General features: G+C 41.2%; 1 protein-coding gene across 1 annotated transcript in view; it reads right to left on the minus strand.

The window, feature by feature from the left end:
- Positions 1-16,604, minus strand: part of LOC135877484 (cytoplasmic dynein 1 heavy chain 1-like) — an 88,784-nt gene that overhangs the window by 20,798 nt on the left and 51,382 nt on the right. The window contains exons 38-57 of the mRNA XM_065402925.1: positions 16,004-16,237; positions 14,835-15,041; positions 14,612-14,733; positions 12,517-12,682; positions 12,126-12,289; positions 11,660-11,789; positions 9,784-9,917; positions 9,354-9,468; positions 9,033-9,194; positions 8,734-8,948; positions 8,388-8,592; positions 8,041-8,214; positions 7,817-7,936; positions 7,611-7,731; positions 6,390-6,585; positions 5,503-5,620; positions 4,120-4,335; positions 1,822-2,034; positions 1,530-1,657; positions 838-991 (exon numbers count right to left, since the gene is read on the minus strand). Coding sequence (XP_065258997.1) covers positions 838-991; positions 1,530-1,657; positions 1,822-2,034; positions 4,120-4,335; positions 5,503-5,620; positions 6,390-6,585; positions 7,611-7,731; positions 7,817-7,936; positions 8,041-8,214; positions 8,388-8,592; positions 8,734-8,948; positions 9,033-9,194; positions 9,354-9,468; positions 9,784-9,917; positions 11,660-11,789; positions 12,126-12,289; positions 12,517-12,682; positions 14,612-14,733; positions 14,835-15,041; positions 16,004-16,237 — 3,294 coding nt within the window. The remainder of the gene's footprint in view (positions 1-837; positions 992-1,529; positions 1,658-1,821; positions 2,035-4,119; positions 4,336-5,502; positions 5,621-6,389; positions 6,586-7,610; positions 7,732-7,816; positions 7,937-8,040; positions 8,215-8,387; positions 8,593-8,733; positions 8,949-9,032; positions 9,195-9,353; positions 9,469-9,783; positions 9,918-11,659; positions 11,790-12,125; positions 12,290-12,516; positions 12,683-14,611; positions 14,734-14,834; positions 15,042-16,003; positions 16,238-16,604) is intronic.

The raw sequence follows: 16,604 nt of genomic DNA on the forward strand, positions 1-16,604 counted from the left end.
CAGTACCTCCCCCTCCCTCCGCGTACCTCCCGATCAGCTGTGTGGGGTGGGGAGAGTGGGGGGCACTGGGCGGAGTGGGGGCAGGGGTTGAGCAGCAAGCACCCCCTGGCACATTGGTGCCTGTAGCTCCAGCCCCGGAGTCGGTGCCTATACAAGGAGCCGCATATTAACTTCTGAAGAGCCGCATGTGGCTCCGGAGCCACAGGTTGGCCACCCCTGTCTTAAGGTGTTATGAGGTGCTTGGATACTACAGAAATGGGTGCCATCTCTAAACAGATGTACTTTTTTATATACATGCATACATTTGCCTTTTTGTATTTTCATCAAGCCAATCTGGCTTCTCCCATCTGCTCCAACCTAGCTATTTCAACACTGACTATTTACTGCAGACATCCATAGAAGTGAGTTTTAAAGATTTTTTTTTTTTAAACCAGGAGCATTATAGATCAGTGTAGGGACTGTGCTGTGCAGAAGGGATGGTGTGTAAAGAGTCACTGAAGGGGAGTGGACAAGCAGACTGGATAGTCAAATCAGAAGGGGCACAATAGGTGACAAATTATTAAGTAGCAAGGGGCACAGCTGAAAAAGGCCTTTAAATTTGACCTTGATATGGTAGGAGAGGGGGAGCAATGTGGTTAGAACAGGTAAGGAAGATGATCTTTGCTGCATTTTGATCCATTGTCTATACAAGGACCTTCATTTATTCAATACCTGAAAAGCACAGAATTGCCAGAGTAGCAATAAAACTAAGCCCCAGCAAGTGAAGATTTCAAGTGTACTTCCTGGGAAATGCAACCACAATTTTTTTTTTAAAATTTATGTAAACAAGAGACTAACCTGGACGAGTAGAGGGTTACCAAATCTCAGTGCACTTTCCAAGTTCTTTCTGAAAGCATCATCCAAAAAGCTAGTACGAGTGATCTTACGGTCCTTGTATTCATTCATAATGAACTCTGTGGCTTGTCCAGAAGGATCAATGATCAGTGGATACCTAAGTTAGTGAAAAAAATATTTCCATCATATGACTGATTTAAGGCTTCTGATAGAAGCCATTTAGTCCACTCAGGTTGAGTTAATATTCTAAATCTTTTTTGGAGAATGTGGGCTCATGTAATGAAATATGGAGGGTCATTGTTTGGAGAAGATAACAAAGTTAAATGATCTAACTAGATAGAATTATCAAAAGGATACTTTACTGTTTCAGTCAATACAGACCAACAGTTTCAGTTTGAGCTAAGTTGGTATAATAGTGAAGTATACTAAAAATGCAAGTTGTTTTGCTTATAAACACAAGGGAAGGAGATTATTAAGACTTGCATTTAATTTGCTATCATGGGTACTATGTAGATATCAGACAGCGCTCAAAATTCTCTCAAAGCATTTATATTCAGTTGGATGATAAAGTTTCAATCAAGTTTTCCTTTTGATAGGTGTGTGCAAATTCCATTGACTTCAGTGGGAGTTCTGTGCACCGATCCATTGTTAAGTTTATCCCCATACATTCTGTACTTATTGTACAAATGAAGTACCTATTAAACCGCTTAAGCATGATAGCGTTTTCTGTGCACAGGTCATCTGCAGGTAGAGAACTTGCTTGCCAGCGAAGACGCTCATCTGCATTGGAAAGGTATTCTGTCCTTGCAATGTCTGTACGGAACTGAAGAGTAAAACATTATTATTACTTGCCCAAAGTTTGATCAAATTTGATCTTTACCTTTTGTGAACACCTTGCGATTTCCCCTTTATGAAGCAGTAACTCATTACAATCAATGTTAACACCTGTGGTAGTCATGACATTAGTAATTGTGGAGCAATCTTTACCTGGATATTTGCTTGCTGCAAGTGATGGGACCATGTAGTGAACAAGTTCTGTCGCATTTGCTGGTCAAAGTACCCAGCATAAGCAATAAAAGCTCCTGAAAGCAAACAGTCTCCTGCAATAGTGGACATCTGGTTCTTGAAGGTTTCACTTGTCTTCTCCCATCTTTCACGTTCAGCAGACAGATTCTTCAAGAGAGCGGTGCTACAGTTTACCTAGAAATTAAGGAATGGTCAATATAATATACATCTTTATTCAAAATGAAGGCTCCCATAATTATCGCATTTGCAACCTATACGGCCAGACAAGTTTGCCCAACACACCAGACTTTGGACCCAAATTTTCAGAATTACGTATGTCCAGAAAACAACTATGAGTGCATGCACAACTCTGGAAGTTTGGTTGTTAGTATTATTGGGCTGTGAATTTTATGGTTCTGGTAGTGGAAAGGGACAGAAGGATTGCAAGCATTTTGGAAAACAGGATTAGAATGCAAAACAACCTTGACAAATTGGAGAACTGATCTGAATTCCACAAGAGAAATTCAGGAAGGGGAAAAAAGAATAAATGCAAAACTACAGAACAGGGAATAACTGGCTAGGACAGGGGTGGCCAACCTGAGCCTGAGAAGGAGCCAAAATTTACCAATGTACATTGCCAAAGGGCCACAGTAATATGTCAGCAGCCTCCCATGAGCTCCCCCCTCCCACCCTCCACTCCTACTGCCCACCGGCAGCCCTGCGGATCAGTGCCTCCCTGCACCTCCCGATCAGCTGTTTCGTGGCGTGCAGGAGGCTCTGGGCAGGAGAGGGAGGAGCGAGGGCACGACAGACTCAGGGGAGGGGGCGGGAAGGGGTGGAGTGGGGGCAGGGCCTGGGGCAGAGCCAGGTGTTGAGCAGTGAGCACTCCCCGGCACATTGGAAAGTTGGCGCCTGTAGCTCCAGCCCTGGAGTCAGTGCCTATACAAGGAGCCTCATTAACTTCTGAAGAGCCGCATGGGGCTCCGAAGCCACAGGTTGGCCACCCCTGGGCTAGGATCTAGCTGGCTAGGCTGAAGAGGATCTGGGGGTTATATCGGATCACAAATTGAATATGAGTGATCAATGTGGTGCAGCTGCAAAAAAGGTTAATATTCTGGAAAGTATTAACAGGAGTGTTGTAAGTAAGACCTGGGAGGTACTGGTCCCTCAGTATTGTTGATTATACAGCAATCAGGGCTCAGCTGGATTACTGTGTCTAGTTCTGGATATCACACTTTAGGAAAGATGTGGACAGGATGGAGAATTTCCAGAAAAGGACAACAAAAATGATTTAGCAAACCTGTCTTATGAGAAAAGGTTAAAAAACTGGGCATGTTTGGCCTCGAGAAAAAGACAACCACGGTGAAAGTCTTCCAATATGTTAAGGGCTGTTCTAAAGAGGACTGATCAATTGTTCTCCATGTCCACTTAAGGTAGGTTGAGAAGCAAGGGGCTTAATCTGCAGCAAGGGAAATATAGATTAGATATGAGGAAAAAACTTTCCAACTATAAGTAGTTAAGCTCCGGAATAGTCTTCCAAGGAAGGTTGTGGAATTCCCATTATTGGACATTTAAAAAAAACAAAACAGATTGGACAGACACCTGTCAAGGATAAACGAGGTTTATTTTACCCTGCTGCAGCAAAGGGGGCTGGACTCGAGTTCACTTTCAGCCCTACATTTTTATGATTCCATCAGTGCAGCTCAAGGAACCAAAAAATAAGAGGACATTTGTATGGACCGTTTAACCTGACTTCACTAGTCTTGTCTGAAGAGAACATTAATATAGCAGTTACCCTGCACGATAGTTTTAAAATATGAGAAAAGGCAGACACTCAACTCTATTAAAAACATTAAGTAATCACAATTCCTCTGAAACACATTTGAGACTCACAGAATTGATCATTTTAATGGGTGAATTTTGTGCTTGTGAAAGAGGACTGGCTTTGCTTTACCTATGATAGCTTTCCTTGGTTGAGTAACATCCCACCTGCTAGCCTAGTCCTGATCAGACAGATTGCCAATTTAATTGGGTGGCCAGCATGAGGCAGTGACTGGAAGAGCAATCCTCACTCTGGTCTGTTTATCCATGGTCGCAAAGCTCTTTGTAAGAAGTCCAAAGGAGAAAACATATTGAAAGGCAAATTGTTGTGTAGAGAGGCCATTAAAGCATTCTGTGTTAGAAAGGTATACAGAATGTTTGAAAGCCACTATTTCCACCCCCTGAAACATTAAAGAAAAGTTAGTAAAATGGACAAAATGGTACATTGAGTATTCTCACTTTTGCTTCAACTGCAGCCAGGTCCGCCTTAATTGCTTGAGCCTCCGAAATCAGCACTGCATACTCTTCCTTGTAGCGAGCAATACTGGCCTCGAGATCACGAATCATCTGTTCTACCTCATTAGCTTTCTGTGGATTGTCTTTGGCATCATCCTCCAGTTTCTGTAGTTGATTGCGGAGGGGTTCTACTCGCTTCAACATATCAGCATAATTCAGCTGTGAAACATGTGAACAGTCAGTTCTAGATACTTTCTAGAGTGGAACTTACCACGTGACTTGGGACCATGCAAGTCAGCAAGCATAATTTTTTTATGGATTGAGGGCACCCCTCAGGATTTTAGGTATTCAGGCTTTCATTTTAAAAAGGTTAAGTTTCTAGTCTTCTACTTAAACTGATTCACTATTCTGAGTCTGCAGGTGGCCTGAAACAGCCAAGAGGTGTGAACTGCACTATTCATCTCACTGAAGCGAGAATGATGTTCTTTGGGAAGCCTCCAGATTTCAATCAAATTTCAAATTCAATCGTGCAGTGCAGAGACCATTGCCCATGATGCCAGAGCTCTCTCTCAGGGAGTGTAGGATGAAGGCAGGGGAGATCCTGCAATGAGTCTGGAAGGCTAGAAGAGGGAAGCTTATCCTATGGGGTAAGTACCAAATTAGTGTATCCTTTTCCCTGCACACTGGGATTAGCCTGCCCCTGCCCCCACTGAAGAAGCCCTCCAGTTTTCCCATAACGGCACTCTACTCAAGCTTCTAAAATCCCACCCAGAAACCCTCAGCCAAAGCCTACACCCACAAATAACCAACCGTGGCTTTGAATAGGGCTCGATGAGATGCCATCTGTGCTTGCCATTTACATTACTTCAGAGCTAGATGCCCTCCCCTCAGTAAGACATGATCACACTGCTCTACAACAGTCCCCACCCTTGTCAGGTGGGGGAAACGAGATCAAACCAGGCATCAAAATCTGGTCTGTGCGTACACAAAACTGGCTACAGAGCAAAGAGACCAACCATTAGTCACTATTATTAAAAACAGATTCTTTTTCAAAAGACAGTTGAAAGTAAGTTGTAGGGTTGCAATCTTTACATACAAGTTCTTATGAAATGTACTGCAGGATCCTGTTAATCACGGAACAGTTAACCAGGTATGCAAGAACATTCAGCACCTTACTCTGCGCATTCACTTGAGACCAATTACTGTTTTTACCGCTACAATAGCAAGCTAGACAAGATGCCACAGATCTTTGACTGCTGGAAGTCTGCGGATTCTGAGTCCTTGCATATTTCCAGCACCGTAGAACTAGTACTTATCACTAGGTGTTAGATTTCCCACATAACACTGAAGCATTCTACACTGGTGCATCTACTGCAGATGAGTTACCTGTGCAATTGCCCATTTTACCAGTGGACCACACACTAAGGATGCTCGGTTTACGATTTCATAATTGTAACTTGGATTTGACATGAAATTCTTCTTCATCTTTTCCCGGATGGAATCACTGCAAAAGAAGAGTTATGTTTGACACAGCATGTGCGCAAGTGTTGAATCTCTCAGCGCAGAGTTACTGAGGAAGTTGCCTCTTTACTACAGTAGATAAACTAAAACCAATACCTTAGATCTTCAGTATTAAAGTTGACAATGCTGCTGATGAAATTGTCTCTGAGAATAACTGGTCTGATCTTTTTCCAGTCATTTGTCTCCTCACCCAACAGGAGACAGATTGATTCTAAAGCCAGTTTTACTGCAGCAGGAGGGTTGGCCATTGCTCTTACTTCAACAAGATGCTGCTTCCTTATAGAGCTCACAGCTATTAAGGGGATGAAAAAAGTCTTCAGCATGCAACAATCAGGGATTTAAGGCTACTGCTGGGAAATAATGAAAGACATTTAAGTTCAATTACTGGGAATAGTCTATACCCCAGTGCTCTAATGGCAGTATGTGCTACTCAGACTATACTTTAAAATTTATTTTAAGAGCAAAATTTAGCTCTGAGATGCACATCTTCTCCCTGATAGATCATCATCTTCATGAATATATGACAGAGTTTGATATTTTGTTCTCTGCATAAAAGGTGGCGATTCTGCACACACACACACACACACACACACACACACACACACACACACGAGATGAATTCTGCTTTTTGTGAGGTAGAAACCAAACCCTAACATCACCAATTGTGACTACTAGTAAGATTTCTATTGTGAAAATCTTGTGAACAATTTCTTTCTATTCCCAGGAGTAGCTCGGTACCTGCAGTTATTCACCTGATCTCCTCAGCAGAAAAGTTTACAATAGTTGGAATGAAGTTTTCCCTCATAATGATGGAACGTATCTGTTTCCAGTCAGTTGTACTTTCACCCAATAGTAGACAGATGGACTCTAGTGCTAGCTTCACTGCTCCAGGTGGGTTGGCCATAGAACGGACCTCTACCAGATGCTGCTGCTTTATTGATTTTACAGTTAATCACAGTGGTCAAGCCAGATCGAGCAGGAGAAAGGAAGAGTATTGATAGGGGAGAAAAAGGAGAAAAGACAGCAAAATAGTAAGGACGGGAATTAGCAAATCTTCATTGACATTGTTGAGAGATTTTTAAGCTTTAAAACGAATTAAACCTCTCTTGTAAAAACCAAACAGTTTCCACATTTTGAAAACTCTCCACCAGTATGCTCATGTGAGAGAGAGCAAGCTGAACTATCAGAGGCCTCCAAGCACTACTACAAGAGCAAGAGTTTGCACATGGCAGCTATGTTGAGTTCACAGGAGCCTATCTACAGCGAGAGGCCGTATACCTAGGCAAATAGTGAGTTAGAAGTCCTTCCTCCTCTTATGCAACCCACTGATAAGCCATTGTAACCAAGTCTTGAGTAAATAAGTTGTAGGTAGTATTTCCATTCACGATACTTATGTAGCGTTTACTAAATCACTAATTCCATGAACTGGACACTGCTATCTCTTAAGAGGCAGCAGCAGCAGAAACAGAACACGTTAGGGGTTTGTCTAGAAAACAGTGAGCAACAAGCTGGTGTCTAAGTGCACAGGAAGCTAGCGTGCTGTAGACTGACTATGTGGACCATATTACTGCACACCAGAAATTTCCTAGCGTTTGTTGACCTACTCCTGTTTCAGGAGTTCCAATTCTAATGTACCCTGGTATACTGAAAGATAGTAAGTAAGTAAATCTAGCAAAGCTTGGCAAAAAACAGTGAACCATTAAGACAGTTTATTGCTCAAAGTTTAATAAAAATACTGCTTAGAATGCAAGTCTACAGTAGCAATAATTGGAAGTTTGGAAGCTCAGTAGTGCTAGTGAACTATTTTCCTTTCTACTGCTGCCACACTAAAGATTAAGATACTGCTGATAAAGGGATGGACCCAAAGTTCACTGAAGCAAATGGAAGCACTCCCACTGACTTCAAGAGCCTTTGGATCAGCTGCAAACCCCTAAAGGAAGGAATGCTGTAGTTATTTGTCAGTGTTGACTTACCATTCTGAGCATCAATGACAGCAGGCTCGACTTTGTCTAGCTCCTCCTTCACACTCATTTGCTTATCTGCAATTACTGCTTGCTGTTTGTGGAGCTTCTCTTGAATGTCTTGGCTCATAACCTAAGAGAAAGATTGTACAACCTTTAAGATATTATTTCTAAATATACTGTACATGTACAAAGGGTAAAGAAAGCTTTGATTTCACCTTTTTCTTCTCAGCTTCTTGCTGATGCTTCACCATTTTTTTCAGCTTGTCATTAGCTGCTGCATTCTTTACTTCCAACTCCTGGCTCTTTATTCTCAAGTCCCTACGCAGTTCTTCCACCTGACATGAATGGTAAGATTAGAGTCTGTACAGACTAAACTCAGTTTTAAAATGTTTTAATCGCTCTAATTTTATATTAAAAAGCAAAGTTTAAAGGTATGTACCTGGTCAACAGTTTCCTTGATCTTTCTAAGACCAACATTCAAATGCATCTGCTGTTCCTCCAGCTCACTCCTTTTCTCATTGAACAAGTTGACATAATGGTTGATGAAGTCCAAATAGCGACGTGGTGTGATGGCCATAGTTCTGCCTCCCCATTTTGCTAGACGAGCGTTAGCCTTCCCAAAGGAAAAAGATTTTGTCAAAAGTTAGTATGTATAAAAGATTAGGATGATATAATATCTGGATTTTTTAAACTCAAAACTGTCACAGCAGCAACACTGTTGTACTGAACTTGTGTCAGTCCACTAGAACATGACATTAGAGATCTGAGTAGCATGGCAGAACACACCTGATGAAGGGTCTGATGAACAAATACACAACTATTTACAATAGCTTCCCTATGTGATGGCGGTTGTGGTAACTTCTCATACACAACTGGCATATAGTCTGGCACAATGTAGTTTGGCTTCTCAAGATCCATTTTGCTTGTAAACTCTTTGCCAACTTCGTACAGTGCTTCAGTTGACCAGTCTCCGAACCAGTTCAAGACACACCTGCGGACAGGACAAGACGTATTACAACTTCCAAAATTTCTTTTTTCAAGAGGGTATTAACAATATTCTTAATTAAAAAAAGACAGACCTGAAGTGTTAAGATACTCTGGGAGCTAACCTACAACAAAGTAAGTTAGTTACCTGTTGAAGAGAGATGGAGAAGTAGCTGCTCTGTCCTTCAGGCCCTCAGAAGATGGGTTCATGGTGAACACAACATGGAGATTGCGAATAACTTGACTGGTGAACCATTTGTACAGTTCTTCATGTGAATCTAGCATTAAACCTTCTTTCTGTGCTCCCTCTTTACATTGAGTCATAAGGGTGGCATAGTCATCTCCTTCAAAGAGACCAGGAACCTAATCCAGGAAATAAGTATATTTTTCTTAAAGGCTTGATTTTCCCTGCATAACTGCTACTTTACACAGATTTACTCAAGTTACCTCTCCATTGGCCAGAAGATTATTCATTTTTTCCACGAATCCAAAATCCAGTACATTTGACTCATCCATTATAAATGCTATTTTCTCATTCTTGCAGCCAGAGCGTCTGAAGACCGTTCTCAGATCTTCATCAAAGTCTTCACCTGTGTATTTTCTATGAACCTATAAAGATTTAGCAATAGTTACTGATCTTTTTTAGCCCTTATCCTCCCTCACAATGACTTACGTTTATACATTTATCTTACCAAAGATACAATATCTGCAAGACAACTGCAAGCTTTAACAGTCAATTTTTTTGTTGAGTGATAGAACTAAACCAACCTTTATTTGGTAAACACTTAAACCATTCATCCAAGCCACAAATCGCGAGAGAGTAGTTTTCCCTGTTCCACTAACTCCAATGAGAAGCAAGTGACCCTGAGGCTGGCGGAAGATTCTGAAAGAGATTGGTACTTCAAGTTTATTGCTTGATAAATTGTGAATTAGCCACAACATTTCCAAACCTCCTTTCCTTGCAAACTTAACCTGTATTTTTTTTTTAGTACTGTGACTGGTTCGGGGGCACACTGAAGTGACTATTGGCAATATTTCTCAGTCTGCTACAATTCCAACCTTGCAGCGCTCCCTTTACAGAATGCCTCTCCCAAGTAGAACACCAGTACAAACTGGTGTGCCATTCTGGACTAGTCTGAACACAGATTTGTTTTATAATTCAAACTAGACAAACCCAGGAGTTGGAAATTCAGCTTACCGGTCAATTCTTAGCACATGATCCAAAACTTCATTGAACAGCACTAGTGGCACATCAAGTTCTTCTTCATAAAACACTTTCAGCCTGGCTTTTACATAGTCTCTCAGCTCTTCCTGATCCACTGGGATATAATCCTAGAATAAGAAGGTCAATATGTAAGCAAGAGATCGAACAGTCTAGAATTTAAGACTAAGGGAGAGATTCTCACCCTGCTGACCCCCCTGTGCTGTATAAAGGGCTGGAGTGACACAAATTCCCAACTCAAGAATTGAGGATGACAGCCACAGGGAACCCCTCAGACTCTGATGTAGCATGTGCCACAGGCAGGGCCTGTAACGTCACATGCCATGGCAGCAGTGCTGCCCAGAATTTCTCCAGGCACCTGGGAACTGGCTTGCACAATTTAGACAATCCATTAAGGCTCAAAGCTACCTTAAGTTCCCCCCACCTCACCCCACTCCCACCTTGGCTAGGAGTTCTGTGCTGTGCCTCTTAGCAGCATAGTTCAGACTTTCACTTTAAGTTGAAAAAACTAGTTTGCACAACAGCTCAGATGCTGCATTTAAATCAATGCACAAATAGAAAATGCATCATGTCTGCAGAGCCACTGTAACGTAAGGCATTTAAAATGATCTACTGCTTACTTTCAGAGGCAATATAAGTCAGTATATTCCATAAGTGCCAGAAAATTCCCAGGTAGATAGGTATTTGTGCTCCTCCTTGGCACTTTTACCATCACTGCAAATTCCTGGTTTGAATACACATATGGCTCAACTTGTTTCAGGTATGTTACCTAATACACTGGGTGCATGTATGTTAAGTGCATTTTCGTAAGTCTAAACAGACAGGAGCACATTTAGCCAGCAGGCACAGAAGTAGATTTATGAACACCTGCTTGGACGCTGAAAAGCAAACCCTAAAACATTCAGAGCGACGAGCTTTACAATCACATATTAGCATTACACAATTGTTTCTTGAAGTCAGCTGCAACAGTTGAAGCCATATAAAGGATTGGGGGGGGGGGAAGCAGAAGAAAATCTAAGGCCACGAACAGTTTATTGATCAGACATTATTGTTCGTTATGAGACGACTATAGGAATTTATTGTTCTGAAAGCATACAGCCAGATACAAGATTGAGGCCTTGGCTACACTTGCGGATTCACAGTGCTGCCGCGGCAGTGCTGTGAAGCGCGAGTGTAGTCACGCCGCCAGCGCTGAGAGAGCTCTCGCAGCGCTGCAAGTACTCCACCTCTCCGAGGGGAATAGCTTGCAGCGCTGCGAGGGAGCGTACTCCACAATCCTATCACCTTGGGTCATACCTCAGATCAAGTTATGCAATGATCTGACTAACATCACTTGGGAGACCAAGGGAAACCCAGGATGCTAGGAAATGAAGCTTGTGACTCAGTGGGTGGCACTTCTCCTTTGAGTCATTAGTTAGCCAGTGTGGTTACGGACACCATTGGCTTATTTGTTAAACAAGCCAAAGAGACAACCTACATCTTCTAACTGCACTAGTCCAAGACCCCAAGATACTTTCTGCAATTGTTACCCTCAATATTCTAGATGAGTCCCTATTTGGGTATATGCTCTGCCTTCTAATTCACAGTTCTACTCCCTTGGTACCCGGACAGGTTCTGCTATGTGCTGGATACCCATCATGCCATACCGCATCAAATGTGTTTGCTTACCAACTCCAAATGGTTAGTAATCCTTATTGTCAAAGGTAAATTCTATCACATCATGGACTGTGCTTAGTATGCTAGAAGAAGCGCTGCCTAAGAGAAGTGGTGGGCAAAGATTCACTCTCTTATTCTGATACTTTGTGTCTGCAACTGCCAATATCAAGGCTTCTATTGAGATATCCCTCTTTACCTTTGACAGCCAACTGCTGTACAAGATGGGTCTGCTCACAGCTTTCTCTTTGTCTATGTTGGGGAAATGTTTCAGAGCTACCATATCAATGTTTTCATCAGTCCAACGTCTCTCCTCATCTTCCACAAGTCTAGTTAGAGAGAGACAGTTACAAGCAAGCATGCAACACCTATTAAAAACAGATATATGTGAAGGACACACCAAGTACTATAAATAGCAAGTTAAGGCAAAGGGTAATACTATTGTACATATGGGTCAGTTCTATCTACTTGGAACTACTTAGCAATCCAACAGACACTGCTCTTACCCTGAGCTTAGAGAACTAGATTTCAAATCCACAAAGGTATTATTCTTCATATTTAGGTTATGTGTATAAGCCTTTGTAGGTGGCACTTATTTTATTAATTTAAACTTTTGTTCATTTCTACAATTTGTACTTTTAATACTATTTCCATAGTTTCTTTACCTGTCTTGGAAGAGACGCAAGGCTTCGTGTGCCCAAATCCTAATAAGGCCTTCAACAGGTAAGGTTTCTAATGGTCTTAAGGCTTCAAAGATACCTCTCACCCATCGAGTCATTTCACGAGGTGAATAGATGTAGTGTGGCTGTGTGTCCTGGGTGAACCTTTCCTAAAAATTCAAAACACTGGGTATAGTATCTAATGGGATAAAGTTATGCAACAATAATTAACATGCAAACAATGATTCTCATGCCCCCATCTCACAACTGCTAATAAAAACAGGGTAAGCAGGCAGCAGGCCAAAACAAAAAGCACTGGGATTTATCTAAAGTGGCATAGTAACAAGGAAAGACGACTAGTCAGCAGAAGTTGGGAATAGTGTGTAGAGCAAGTTACCTGTGACATTGTGTAGAACTCTACCATGGCAGCAGTAAGAGGTTCTGCATATGTGCGGAGCGATGGGATAAGCCTCAGCATTGCACGATTGAATGTTCCATATATCTGAGTAAGTGAAGCTGGTCCAGGATAGTCCACATACACCACAGGGACATGGCGTAAAAATCTGAAAGAGGTCCAATAGCTTAGTGTTCATACCAGGAAAGACTTCATCCAACTCAGCTAGACTAGACCTGACCTATCTATTTTCAATATTCAAAACAACTGCCATCCTTGGTGGAGATTTCATCTCAAATTAAGCCATTAAAAGTCGAAGTAGGAGAGTCAATTACTGACTTGTACTCTGCAATATCACATCATATTGGTTCGTTTCTGATCCAAGCTGCTTGTTTCATAGGGTAAAAATAACTATTAATTTCACAACAGCATTCTCAGCCTCTGAAGTGAGTAATGTTCAGCACTCACCTTAGCCACCACCCCGTTGGCTAAAACAAAGTCCTCTTTGAAGTACAGGAATGTGAATGGAGTACAGTCTGTGTTGTTCATAGATTCTAAGGCCAGAAGAAATCTTGTCTAACCTCCCATATAACACAGGTGGTAGAACTTCCCCAAAATAATTCCCAGGGCATCTTTTAGAAAAAAATGCTACTATCTCGATTTAAAAATTGTGAATGATGCAGAATTCACCCTTGGGAAGTTATTCCAATGGCTAATTACTCTCACTGTTAAAAATGTATGCCTTGATTCCAATTTGAAGTTGTCTAGCTTCAGTCTAGCAAAGAAAGGTATAACATGATCCAGTGGCTGGAAGCTGAAGAGCCCATTATTAAATATTTGTTCCCCATGTTGGTCTGTGAGTACCTATCAAGTCCCTCCTTAACCTATTCTTTGTTAAACTAAATAGCTTGAGCATTTTGAGTCCATCATTATAAAAGCACATTTTCTAATCCTTTATCATTCTTGTGGCTCTTCTCTGAACTCTCTTCAATTTGTCAACATCTTTCTTGAATTGTGGGCACCAGAACTGGACAGATTCCAGCACTGGTCACACCAGTGCTGAATACAGAGATCAAGTAAGCCTTTTTATTCCTATTTGTGATCCCCATTTAAGCATCCCAGGATTGCATTAGCTCTTTTGGCCACAGTGTTCCATGTTCAGCGGGGAGCTCAAGTTCAACTGATTATCCACCATGATCCCCAAACCTCTCTCAGCATAGAGTCCCCCAACCTGTAAGTATGGCCAACCTTCTTTGTTCCTAGATGTATACATTTACATTTAGCTTTATTAAAATGCATATTAACTGCTTGCGCCCAGTTTACCAAGTGACACCGATTGCTGTGAATCAGTGACCTGTTCTCGTCATTATTTACCATCCTCCCATTTTTGGGTCCTCTGCAAACAGTCAGTGATTAATTTGTTCTCTTCCAGGTAACTGATAAAGATGTTAAATATCATATGGCCAAGAACCAAACCCTAATGGAAACAAGCCCACTCAATAATGGCTCCCCGTTAATAGTTACATTTTGAGACTTATCAGCTAGCCAGTTTTTAATCCATTTAATGGGTGCCATGTTACTTTTATATCATTCTAGTTTGTTTTTGTTTTTAAACCAAATTGCCATACAGTACCAGGTCAAATGCCTTACCTAAGTGAGTATATTATGTCAACACTATTAACTTTATCAGCTAACCTTGCAATCTCATCAAAAACAACAAAGTTAGTTTGACAGGATCTATTTTCCATTAACCCATGTTGATTTGTCTTAGTTACATTGCCCTCTTTTAGTTAACAATCAAGTCCTGTATCAGCCACGCCATTATTTTGGCTGGGATCTAGGTCATCCCATTTACCCTTTTTAAAAACTGGCATTTTAGCAGCTCTCTTCCAGTCTTCGGAACTTCCCGTGCGCCAAGACTTATTGAAGATCAACAGGAGCTTGCTGGACCATTAACGAGCAGCTCATTTGGATGCAAGGTATTTTTAAACCAATATTTGAGGCTACAAATGGATTCCAGTATTAGAATGTAAAGGCATCAGATACTCCATTTTGCAGATCAGGACTATAGTTTTAGTAGCTTCAGAATAGTATTTACCTATGTGAAAGTGGTTTCCTTCCAGGATCAGTAGGTGGGTTACAAGCTCCAACAAACTGAATCCTCTCTAATTTCACCCAGGTCTGATCCGATGTACGGTAGAAGCCTCCATGTTCCACCATCTGAATGAGGGAATTGTTTTAATACAAGAAAGTTTCAATATTATTTTTATTATTATTAATAATAATAATAGTATAATCCTTAATTTCACAACAAAACAAACCTGTCTAATGAAGGATATGACTCTCTGCGTGCCATACTTATCCATATCTGGCAAGTTGATTTCGTCACAGAACAGCACCAGCCACTTTCCTAGCTGCACAGGAGCCAGCACCACTCCATTAGGTGTACGCCTGTACTCACAGTAATGATCAAAAGTTTTCAAAAGTAGCTCTGGGGTAGTAGCACTAGAGAAGTTAAGTCCAACCACCTTAAAAAAAAACAAGGGTGAAAGAGGTAAATCCATGAAGACGTTTGATACATTTTAATAGCTTAAAGTCTTAGAACCACAGTTTCAGTAGATTATCACTCCTCAGTAACAAATATATGTTACAACTTGGCCTTCAGATTGAAACTATATGCTGTAGGTTGACTAGATACTCATCACTGGATGCTGTTTACACAAGTATTTGGGTCACTACAGATACGTAAAATTCCTTATAGACTGCCATCAAAGTCTGTTATGTGCCAGTTGTACCCACTTGTTATAATACATACTGTTTCTCAACACTATTAACTGGTTTAAACACTCATACCTAGACGGAACAGCCACCTGAACTCAAAATACTTTTTTTTTTTTTTTTTTTTTTTTAATGGAGATATCCCATCTCCTAGAACTGGAAGGGACCTTTGAAAGGTCATCGAGTCCAGCCCCCTGCCTTCACTAGCAAGACCAAGTACTGATTTTGCCCCAGATCCCCAAGTGGCCCCCTCAAGGATTGAACTCACAACCCTGGGTTTAGCAGGCCAATGCTCAAACCACTGAGCTATCCCTCCCCCAGTATTTTGATTTAATACTGAACAAGTGGGGAAAAAAAAAAAAAAAAAAAAAAAGCGAGCCAGTACTACTGGCGCTAGTTAGAAAGCAACAACAGATGGCCTTGACGTGAAGGGACTCCTGGAGTTAGGAAGAGTCTAGATCTTCCTGGTGACTATGGGCAAGTCACTGATTTCTGCTTCAGTTTCCACTCCCTTTTACAGATTATGTTTCTGCCTCACAGAGTGTTATAAGGATACATTCATTTAGTTGGGCAAAGAGCTCTGATACAATGAAGTTTTTGCCATTTAAGTAGAGAGGTGTTGCAGTAATCATTAGAGTAAACCTTGTAGGCAGCTTTTACTTGTTATAAATTTGCAATTATTCAATAATGTACATATAAACAGAATAGTTACCTCCATATCAGGGAGGGCTCTGAGAGCACTGAAAAGGGTCATAGTCTTTCCAGAACCTGGTGGGCCACAGAGCACCAGGGGTTTGTGTTCCGCTAGCCAAGTATACAGCAAAGCTTCATGGCGGACGGTATCTAGGGTTGGTACTACAACATCAGGAGCAGCAACCTTGTGTGTCTCAACTTCAATCTGAGGAACCTTGGACTGCCATGGGACCCACTCACCTGTAATCGACACCTAGGTGAACAGAAATATAGTTAATGTATAAAATTTAGTAGAGAAATGGGTTCCAATGGGGTTCTCATCACAACCCCAGCTTATTTTACACAACTTCATGCTTTAATCTGTGAACTCAGTTAAGCTTTTAACACCTGCAAATTTGATGCTGTGGGACTAGTTTAGAAGAAGTTTGGACTACACAGTACATTATGTACCAACTGAACAAACAAACAAACAAACAAAAAGGCAAAAAAAAAAAAATCAAATGTAGAGTGGCTTGCCTTGAGCTAACTTGTGAGATACTGATTTAATCCCATTGAGAGAGGTCATTCTGGTTTTGTTTCCTTAGGAATTAGGTTTTTAACCTATACAAAGTACAAGAGGC

Source organism: Emys orbicularis, chromosome 4 (assembly GCF_028017835.1).
Source record: "Emys orbicularis isolate rEmyOrb1 chromosome 4, rEmyOrb1.hap1, whole genome shotgun sequence".
Lineage (NCBI taxonomy): Eukaryota > Metazoa > Chordata > Testudines > Emydidae > Emys > Emys orbicularis.